Raw genomic sequence first — 10,075 nt, 5'->3', positions numbered from 1 at the left:
TGTGTGTGCAATTAATTATTAAAGAGACCTTGTTCGCCTTGTCGGATAAGTTTAATGTTTAGTTTGAGGCATGAAGAAGAAAAGGGTTTCCATTCTCCAGCAGTAAGCCTTTGTGTCAGGCGTTTGTTTCAGAAAAATGAAGGGAAAAAAAATTGTGCAATTTTTTTGTTGTTTTGTGAGCACATCCGTGCTTTGCCTTTGGCCGCAGCTGTGGCTGTCTTGACGTTTTCAGACTTGGGAGATGAGGTGGCTGTTGTAATTGCTGAGCCTGTGAGAATGTGAAGCTGAATAAGATATGAAATGCAAAATAAAAAGTCATCCAAAGTAACTGCTCTCTGACCTTACTTCCACGGGACACAGATGGCCGCCGGGAGGGCACAGCTAAAGGGTACATGTTGTGAGCTGGGGGAAAGAGGTGAAGTGGGCCCAGGCCCTGGGGCTTGTGTAGCCTCTCCTTCCTTCCCTTGTTGTCTGACTTAAGTCCTGGAGAAAAAGGGACTTGCCAAGGACCCCACGGCGGGGGCATATCTGCCAGCCCACCCTGGTTTTGACATTCACTTTGTCCTCATCAGAGGTCTGAGCATATGGATGGAGATTCCGTGCACCCAGAGGAAGCACCCAGATGGGACCTTTGTTTTCTCTGGGTGCTGTGCTCTAGTTGGCCTGACCCTTCCTGGCCTGTGGCCTTTTCAGGCCCTCTAGCAGAAAAGGACTGTGGTTTGGGAGGGCGGGCTCCTCTGGGAAGCATCTTTGGTGTATGTCTTAACGAGGCTGTGCTGGAGGGAAGGAGAACCCAGGAGTCTGGCCCAGAAAGGGCGATGCTCCTGCCCCCTCTTGGCTCCCCGTAAGCTCCCTGTGGTGGCTGATTCCTGAGGGGAGGTTTTGCTGGAAGCCAGAGTACGTGGGTATGAAGGTCAGGGAAGCTGTGTGGAGCCATGACCCTGGACTGCCCTGAACCCAGTCAGGACGCCTGCAGCTGGCCCCGGTTTTGTGATTTAGGGCCTCATTTTCTTCATCGGTGAAGTGGTGGTCTGGAGTCCTTTCCAGCTCCTGGAGGGCTGGAGCACTGTGTTCATGGCTTTGCTGTTTGTCTTTTCTGTCTACGCCACGCCCCCCACCCCATACCTTTCAGAGCTTGGTTTGAAGCTTCGCCTGGAAAGGGAGGACAGAAGCCGCCCTAGAAGCCCCCAGGGGCAGGGTTTCATTCCAGTCTTGCTCTGAGCAAAACGGGAGCAGCTGTGGCTGGCCCTGGTCTCCCTCTCTCCCCACTGCCTCACCTTTTCTGAATCCCAGCCCTGCACCGGGGGATTTGGGTCTAAGGTGTTCTGATGAGTGCATCAGCTTAAGTTAAAGGCTAGGCTAGGGTGACACATGCATCCCCATGCCCATGAAGGGAGAACACGCCCCCAGGTGTTGTGAGGGAGGAGGAGCCTGGCAGGGTGGCAGGGACCCCAGAGAGAGGTCTGGGTGGGAGGAGGGGAATGGGTGGCTGTGTTCGCACCAGCAGCACAGCAGCCTGAGGAGGGGGTTGATGCTTTCCTGCCTATACCCCTCGCCTCCCTGCACTGTCTGGACCAGCGAGGCCTTGCTTCCCAGCCTGAAGCATCTCCTAGTGCTGCTGGGGAGCTGCTCCAAGCGCCCCCCCGCCAGGGCCAAGTTGATGCCTGACCTACTTCAGCTGTGTCAGGAACCACTGGGTCTTCCTGAGGTGGTGAATTATTTAGCGGGGGCGCTGGGCCTTTCCAAGAGGGGCTAGGAAAGCTGCTCCATAATTTAAAGGCCCTTGCTCCTCTGGCTTCCCTGGGGGGCCCCCTTCACGCCTTACTGAGCAGGGCCCAGGCCTGGGTGTGAGAGGAGGAGCCAGGAAGGAGAGGGGGCTCTGAGACCATCCCAGAGGGGCTCTCCAGCTGGACTGGGGCCTTTCCTCAGGGTGAGAGCCCTTCGCAGAAAGTCATCTCTCGACTGAACTGTGAAGCTGTGAAGTTAAAAGTCTTCCCGGCAAGGACAGTACGACGGGTCAGAAGAAGCCAGGTCCTGCCACCCATCCTGGGCTTCTTCCAAAAAGCACCGTATTCCTTCCCCGAGGGGTTTAATCCTGATCTGATTACAGGTGAAAGGCTTCTTTCCTTTCCGAAAGGATTTTAGGCATCTGGGAACAACCAGGGTTCTTTTAGCTTGGCGGGGAGCCCCTGCCCAGCAGCACCGAGATCATCTCTGTGGCAAAGGAGGCCATCTTCACGAGCGCGCACACCTCCCGCTCGCCTTCACGCAGGAGTGAGGCCTGTGTAAATGGATGCTTGTCAGGAGGCCCTGGGGAGCCCTGGCTACCCCCTGTGCCTGGCCTGAAGCTGGTGCTCGGCCATTCTTGGGCATTGCTGCCTGAACAGCCCTTTTAGGGATATGACTTAATTTGGAGCCTTTGCAGGAGAGCAGGTCCCTTGGCCCACCTCTGGAACTTCCAGGCTGTGTGGCCTGACATTGAGCTTCCTTGAGAATCAGCACAGGGTAAAGGCTTGGGCTCCACGGGGTCTCGGCAGTCTCAGGAGAGAAAGGCACTCACCCATCGCTTGCCCTTTCCAGCCTGCCCTGCCTGTCATGCATGTGCCCTGCTCAGCTCCATTTTCTAAGGTCTGAAGAAAGCTTTTTTGATCTTGAGGAGCTCTCTGTCAGAATGCCAGTATCCCTGAGAAATAGGGCAAAGCCCCTCAGAGTAGGACTAGGGAAAGTACCAGAAGGGGACCCTGGAAGGGAAAAGTAAACAGGGAGGAAGAAAGACTTTGCTACAAAGTGTCGGGAGGAAGAAGCAAAAACTTCTCCACCCAGCTACAGCCTAACACCCCCCACCCTTTCCCTCCATGCAAAGCCTAACCCCACCCCCAATCATGGGCCACCTCCAGCATGGCAGGCCCTGTTCCCTGTTTCCCTCAGGAACGGAGGAGGGGATGTAGGAGCTGAGATCCCATCCTTGTGAGGGGGAGAGGCTGGGCAGATCACTGTCCTGGCAGTATTCCAGAGCTGACAGGAAAGGGGCCCGAGCTCCTGAGGCGTTTCCCCTGGGTCTCCTTGACCATCACCCAGCCCACCCACACTCTCTGCTCAGTGCAGACAACATCCACAGGCTCCCTCGTTCTCTGGCTGCTGAGTGGGTTGGGTGAGTGGGAGCCCCTGCTGGTATTGGGAGGGCGGTCAGTGAGTGAGGTCAGGTGCCCCTTGGCCATGGTCTTCATTACCTTAGAGCGAACCACTTTGCCTGGTTTTCTGAGGGGCCCTTGACCATCAGAATCTGAATGTTAGCATGGAGAGTGTTTAGTCCGGTCTCCCATTTTACAGATGAGGAAACTGAAGCACAGAGAGATGAAGTGGTTTGCTCTAAGGTTATAAAAACAACGGCTAAGGCACGCTTCACTCATGTCTCCTGACTCCCAGCCCAGCTCCTTCCACCACCCCACGTGGCCATTCCAGACATGCGCACACACACACACACGCACGCACGCACGCACATACCCTTTAGCAGCAGCCCCAGGATGGCCATGGGCCTGGAAGTCTATCCGGGCAGTTCCAGAAGCCAGGACTAGAGCTCAGGTTTCCCATCGTGCCACACTCTGCTTCCTGCCCTGGTGTCTTGGTCTCGGTATGGCCTGATCTCTTTCTAGGATACCAGGTGCTGCTCCTGGATTAAGGGACACAGAGACCTATCTGCCTTCAGCCCGGCCCTGGGCTGTCTCTCTTTTAAGCTAAGGGGTAAGGTTGTTGGGCCTGTAGGACCCCTCTGGCTTCCTGCTTATGCAAGAACCAAGATAGTGTATTTCCATTTCTGCTTGTGGTAGAGAAAATGCAACACAATTTAGTAAGATGAGTCTCAGATAAAGAATGGCTGTATCATTCCCTGAAAACCCATCTTTTCCCCTCTGAATGTGTGTGTATTCTTTACGCATTTGTGCCCTTCTCTCAGTATTAGGAGGGTTGATGATAACAGGGATGTGCCTAAAGCATAGTAGGTACTCAGTGACACTTGGCTCTGGTTATCTTTAGAAGAACACCTGTTCATCTTTCTCTCATCCTTAACAAGTAATGAAATTGAAGTGATTCTAATTTATGCACTCCTTGGTTATTTTCCCAGTGGATCAAGCATTCTCAGAAGGTTTTTAACCACACGTTCTACCTGGAGGAGTGGTGGAGGAAGGAGAGGGCAGAGGCCCAGGAATCCCAGAGGACACCTGCAAGCCTCCAGAGCTAGCTTGCAGGATCTGAGAGTTCTGACAATACTGGCAGTTGTACTCACGGTGTGATATAGTCACCTACTCCCTTACAGTTTACAAAACATGTTCTCATACCCCATCTCTGGTGATCCTCAGAAAATCCCTGTGAGATAAGCAAGAAAGGCATTAAATTACCTACTTTTTGCAGCTATGGAAATGAAAGTTAGAAAGGGCCCACAGAGGGACACCTGAGTGGCTCAGTCGGTTAAGCGCCCTACTCTTGATTTCGGCTCAGGTCCTGGGATCGAGCCCCACATCGGGGCTCCATGCCTAGTGGGGAGTCTGCTTCTCTCCCTCTGCCCCTCCCCCTGCTTTCTCTCTCTCTCTCTCTCTCTCTCTCTCTTGAATAAATCTAAAAAGAAAAAATGGTGGGGTCCCACGGAAAGCAAAAGGCTCAAGACCTGGTTTTCTGGCATCCCTGTCCAGAGTTAAATGCTTCTCTGTAATTCTGGGCCACAGGCTCCCACAAAGGCCAGGGCTCCTGGGAGACTCTGGGAGAGCCTCATGGGAACTGGAAAAGCCCCACTTGGGCAGGAAGAAGAGCCAGCCGTTACCCACACCTTTCTAGTTACCTGGTTAAGAAAGAGGCTAACCAAACAAACAAAAAGCAAAGGCTCCGACCATTACAGTATGTGGGAGGGAAAAACCCCTGGATAATGGTGATCAGAGCTCAAAAATCTCTGAAGGTAGACTTGTTTCCTAATTTGGCTAGAGCAGGATGAACATGTACCTATAGCGACTACCCGTACCTGACTTGGATGAGCTGGTTAGCGTCTGTAAGCAACTGCATCTTTGCAATGCTGCCTGAAGGAGTAGTTTTTATCACTCAAGATGAATTACTTCAGTTTGTGGCTTTCAATACCATAAAATCAGGAGATTTTAGGGGCTAGGAGAGAAGACGGGAGCTATGTCCACAGCCTACAGTCACGAAGCACTCTTGTCTGATTTTTGCAGTTGCTCTGGGATGTGGTCTGGGGAATAACCATCTCCATTTCATGGACAGGAAGTTCAAGTCTGGAAAGGTGCCAACGTTGTATTTGGCTCTTGCCACTGAGGGGAGGGACCACACCCTCTCACCCATTCATTCTCTCTCTGCGCTCATCCTTCCTTGCCACAAACTCTCATTGGATGTTTATTCCCTACATAGCCTGTGTTTGGTGCTCAGGTGGAGGATAAAGCACAGTTCCTGTACTGGGGGTGCAGCTGTCGATCTGGGCTGTGGATCTACTTCAGTGCATAGTAACCAGGAGAGGAAGATTTAGAAGTGTGGGCGGTTCCAGGGCGCCTGGGTGGCTGGGTTGGTTAAGCATCTAACTCTTGAATTCAGCTCAGGTCATGATCTCAGGTTGTGAGATCAAGCCCGTGTCAGGCTCTGTGCTGGGCTGGAGCCTGCTTAAGTCCCTCCCTCCCTCTCTAAAGAAAGAAAGAAGTCAGTGATTCAAATGGCTCAGTTTCCCTTTTCCCCCTGGATGCCGCCCTCCTGTTCTCCTCCGCCTCCCCTCCCCTGAGTCTAGACCCCACTCTGGAGCCATGTTTTGTGGTTCTGTGCCTGGCTTCTAAGAACAGCTACATGGGTGGTTGAAGATGTGGGCGTGGAGGGAGATGCCCCCATTTTCCACCCCAAGGTAACTCCTCAGAGTCCAGCTTCCAGAGCAGGACAACATAGACTTCAGCCCCTGGTAAAGGTGGCCTCTCCTAATAGAGGCTTCTCAGCTGTGCCAGTTTCTCTTTCCAGGCCCAAGTTCTCATCCCTGGAACTAACAGAGTGTGCCTCCTGGAAAGTGGCTTGGGTCTCAGGAAAGAGATGGAGAGAGAAGCACCATGAAGGGGATTTTCCCCAAAGATCAATTCCCCCAGATTCCTTTGAATATATTCTTCATGGATGTGTATGTATGTATATATACATATATGTGTATATATGTGTGTGTGTATATATATATATATGTGAAGGTATTTATTTAAATTATTTCTACACACCCTACATAGGGCTCGAACTCACGACCCTGAGATCGAGTCACATGCTCTCCCGATTAAGCCAGCCAGGCGCCCCTATGGACGTATATATTTAAATCTCTCCTGTCCACTGTCACAGATGAATCTTGCCCAAATACCACTTTCACAGCTTCAAAGAACTTTCTTTCATGGTTCTCTAGAGCCTATGGGCTGATGGTCAAACTCAGGCCTTCAGGACCCACCTGCATCTGGCTTCTAGCCCTTTCTTTACTGTGCATCCAAATGAAGACATTTGCTGACCACTGTGCGGGCTCTGAGGTACTCAGAGAGGTTTTTCCCTCTGAAGTTGAGAGGTAACTTGGGGACTTAGTGTGACCTCACCCTAGGTCTCATTTTCTGATGTATCTTTAGGCATGTTCTGGGACCCCCAGCAAGTCCCTTTCTCCATCTTTGGCTCTTTCTCTGTCCTCCCTCCTCCACATCCTCCGTTGCCCCCTTGTCCTATGTCCACTTGTGTTTACATCTCAGGCGTCTTGTCTTGGCCCAGTGGTTCCTGAGGCGACATTTCTGCTCACCCAAGACAGCACTAGGCAGGTGGCCTCTGATGAGGCCCCCCTCTTCCCAGGGGCCAGGTGGGTGGAGTGAGGCTCTGGCGCCCTCTTGTGGTCAAAAATGTTCACAGATCTTTCTATCTTTTGATCTCCCAGGAGGAACTCTGCATGGGGCTACTTTCGGGTCCATTTGTTCTGGGTGCCTGTGTTCTGGCTAATGCCCTCAGAGACAGAGTCGCCTGGCAATCACAAACATTTAGGGAGCATTGTTAACATTGGGGCGCCTGGCTGGCTCAGTCCGCAGAGCTTGGGACTCTTGATCTTGGGGTCGTGAGTTCGAGCCCCATGTTGGGAATACAGTTTACTTAAAAAAAATTTTTTTAAATACATTTAGGAAGCACTTACTGGATTTGTACATAGTTTGTATTGTAGATAGCCAGTTGCTGGGCTGGCACTGGGGATACGAAAGTAAATATTAGGTACTGAGAAATTTGATCCAGCCCCTTGCTTTGTGTTCATAGATGGAGAAGCCTTGTCCCTAAGAGGCAAAGAAATGTGCCCAAATTCACTCAGTCATGCAAAACCGACATAAAACTCAGGTGTCCTGACTCACTGTTTCACAAAAGATCAAGTCAGTTACCTATACGCCCTTCTGGCTCACAGATTAAACTCCTAGATGTCCATAGGAGTTTGCCACCATTGATATTTTCAGAGCTTATGTGTTTAATTTCTCATGTCTGGGAATGGCTCAAATTTGGACAGCTCCTTTTCAATGCGCTATTCCCAAATGTCACTATGTCAATTAGCACTGTCAGGTGTTGATATCTGTGTAAATCTGACTGGTTTCTGCACTGGAAGTTTCTTTAGGGCACAGGTCATGCCGTCATCACTCACCAGCGTAGTCTAGGGCACCTAGTGGTGCCTAACACATGTCTGCTAAGTGGCTACTTCACTTTTGAGACAATATTGCAGGAAAGTCTCTTCTCTCTGGACATGTGTCCTCAAGAGAATGCAACCTCAGCAGACCGTTCCTGCCCTGTGAAAGCAGTTGGAGCTATCTGAAAGTGCATTGGGCTGCCTTAATAGGCAATGATTTTCTTGTCCCCAAAGGTCTTCAAGCATAAGCTGGATGGTGCTTAGTGGGGATATTCTGGAGGCAAGTCAAGCACTGGATGACTGGTTGGCCCCATCCTGGTATTTTTTGATCCTGCTCCCCATCATGAAATGTCCACCTTAGTCAGGTGTAGCAGACTCCCAGCCTGCAGGGTAAGGGGGTGGCACTGAGGGAGGCAACCTGGGTGATGGGGAGGGGGGGCAGGAGAGCTTAGGCCTGATGAAAGGGACAGTGCTTTTCAGGCCCAGCCGGCTACTGCTCAGCAGGATGGTGATCTCACATGGATTGATGTTCTGATTTTTCAGGAGAAATCAGACATTCAGACTTTAATGTGCAAATTCCTGATTTCGGATGTTGGCAACTAACTCCAAAATTTAAAAACTGTTGCACGGACTTAAACCATGCCCGTGTGTTGTTGGTTTGTAACTCAGATTCTTTCTAGTTTTCACTTGGTGCAGTAAGTCCAGGGACAAAACCTCCCCTCAGGTGCTCACTTGCGCTCAACCCATGTGTATGGGCCGCTCCTCTCCCTCCTTTGTTCCTTTCTTTTTCTACAGAAGCAATTTTGGCTACCTTCTTCTCACCCACGTCAATCCCAGATCTCCCCTATGAGAATTAGAATTCGGATTCCTTGTGACAGGAAGCTGTATGGGCAATGCCTTGAGAGGCCACCAGGGGGCAGGGTCGGGTGCACAGAACGTTTGGTTTTGACGGGCGGAATCGTGTAATTACCCTTTCCAGGGTTGCCGATTTCAGCCTTGAATCCAGGTTTTGGAGTTCAGGAAGGCATCTGGGGTCGGTCCCTGACGGTGCAGTGTGGCTTGCCATTCCCTGCATCACATCTGGAGTGCAACTTTCTACCTGGACCCCTGTCCCCGCCCCACCGCCCGCCTTGCAAGTCCTGCAACCACCCAGCATTCGTTGATGTCTGGGGCTGATCCGCTTAAACCCACTGCCCACAGACCTTTCAAGAGCCTTTAATGGCTCATCATTACACACAGCTTTTCAGAATTGGAGTGTCAAGAAGCTGATCGCTGTTAAGTGAAAGGGAGTGGGGATGGGAGGAGCTTTTACTTCCGTTATCTCAATTGTGATCCTCAGGGCAAGCCTTGTTATTCGGACTGCAGAGATGAGGAAATTGAAGCACAAGGATGAAAATGACCAATTCAGGCATCAAGCAGAACTCATAAGTTCTAACTGTCCTTGCTAGATAGTTTGGGGGATATAAAAACTTAAAATTATGGTTTCCATCCTTCAAGAAACTACAGCTTGTTAGGAAAACATGAAACACGTGTATAAAAGTGTAACTAACTCCCCAGCTTCCAAATGGCTAGTGCAGGAATAATGACAGCAGGAACTCGGAGAGGGCCCTGGATCTAAAGGGAAGGCTTCACCAAAGCTGTAGGGGTCTTCACACTTGCGTATGTGTGCCCCTAGAGGTGCAAAACGGCTTCTCTAGGGTAGGTGGCAGGGTTATGTTGAAGGGAATCCATTTCCAGAGCAATATCTTCAACAAGGACTAGTCTGCGCTTCCTAAGGCCTTGTCTCATCTCGCTTCATTTCCACAATTTCTTGCCTCGCATTTTACAAAAGAAAAGTGTGTTAACCATCAGCATCAGTGCTGCTCACCCATGTTCCCTGTTCTCCTGCAGGTACTTTCCCACCTTTTAGAACTCAGGTGTTGGGGCGCCTGGGTGGTGCAGTCGGTTGGGCCTCTGACTCTTGGTTTCAGCTCAGGTCATGATCTCAGGGTGGTGGGATGGAGCGGGGGTTCTGTTTGAGTTCTCTCTCCCTCTCCCTCAGCCCCTCCTGCTCATGCTCTCTTTCTCTCTCTCAAAATAAATAAATAAATCTTCTAAAAAAAAAAGGTCAGGTGTGGCCATGTGACTTGCTTGGCCAATATGAGCCAAAATGTGTCTTCTGGGTGGAAGCATTTAAGAGCCAGTGTATGATTCCCCTTCTTACCTTCTCTCTGCCCTGGTGACTGATGACATTTCAGATGGTGGAGTCTGGATCCCCGAGTGATGATGGCATGGATCAGAACCCCCAGCTGACCTGCGGTGGACACGTATCGTGAGTTGGGGGGAAGAATCTTTGTTGGTTTAAAGCAATTGAGATTTTGAGGTTGCTTGTTACTACAGCCTAACTTAACCTACACTATTATACAAAGGACTTATCTTTTCCCCATCCTCACTTTT

The 10,075-nt window shown here is 50.8% G+C and overlaps 2 protein-coding genes across 5 annotated transcripts in view; one reads left to right on the top strand and one right to left on the bottom strand.

Moving 5' to 3' along the window:
* Nucleotides 1–10: 10 nt before the first annotated feature.
* The window catches only part of ZNF609 (zinc finger protein 609), a 252,841-nt gene continuing 242,776 nt past the window's right edge, over nucleotides 11–10,075 (bottom strand). Inside the window, exons 12-15 of one of the 4 annotated variants that reach the window (XR_015768568.1) lie at nucleotides 9,843–9,932; nucleotides 4,335–4,362; nucleotides 3,505–3,670; nucleotides 13–268 (exon numbers count right to left, since the gene is read on the bottom strand). The gene's annotated coding sequence lies outside the window, so the exon portion shown is untranslated. Of the gene's footprint in view, nucleotides 269–3,504; nucleotides 4,363–9,842; nucleotides 9,933–10,075 lie in introns of all 4 variants that reach the window. The other 3 variants (XR_015768569.1, XR_015768566.1, XR_015768567.1) reach the window with 3 other exon arrangements.
* The window catches only part of OAZ2 (ornithine decarboxylase antizyme 2), a 31,025-nt gene continuing 30,828 nt past the window's right edge, over nucleotides 9,879–10,075 (top strand). Inside the window, 1 exon segment of the mRNA XM_088024856.1 lies at nucleotides 9,879–9,950. Within this exon segment, the coding sequence (XP_087880982.1) occupies nucleotides 9,910–9,950 (41 nt within the window). The 5' untranslated portion in view covers nucleotides 9,879–9,909.

This window comes from Eumetopias jubatus, unplaced genomic scaffold (genome assembly GCF_037043125.1).
Source record: "Eumetopias jubatus isolate StellerSeaLion01/CBP00866 unplaced genomic scaffold, mEumJub1_p1.0 scaffold_7, whole genome shotgun sequence".
NCBI classification, from domain to species: Eukaryota; Metazoa; Chordata; class Mammalia; order Carnivora; family Otariidae; genus Eumetopias; species Eumetopias jubatus.
This window is presented reverse-complemented; position numbering and strand designations above follow the sequence as displayed.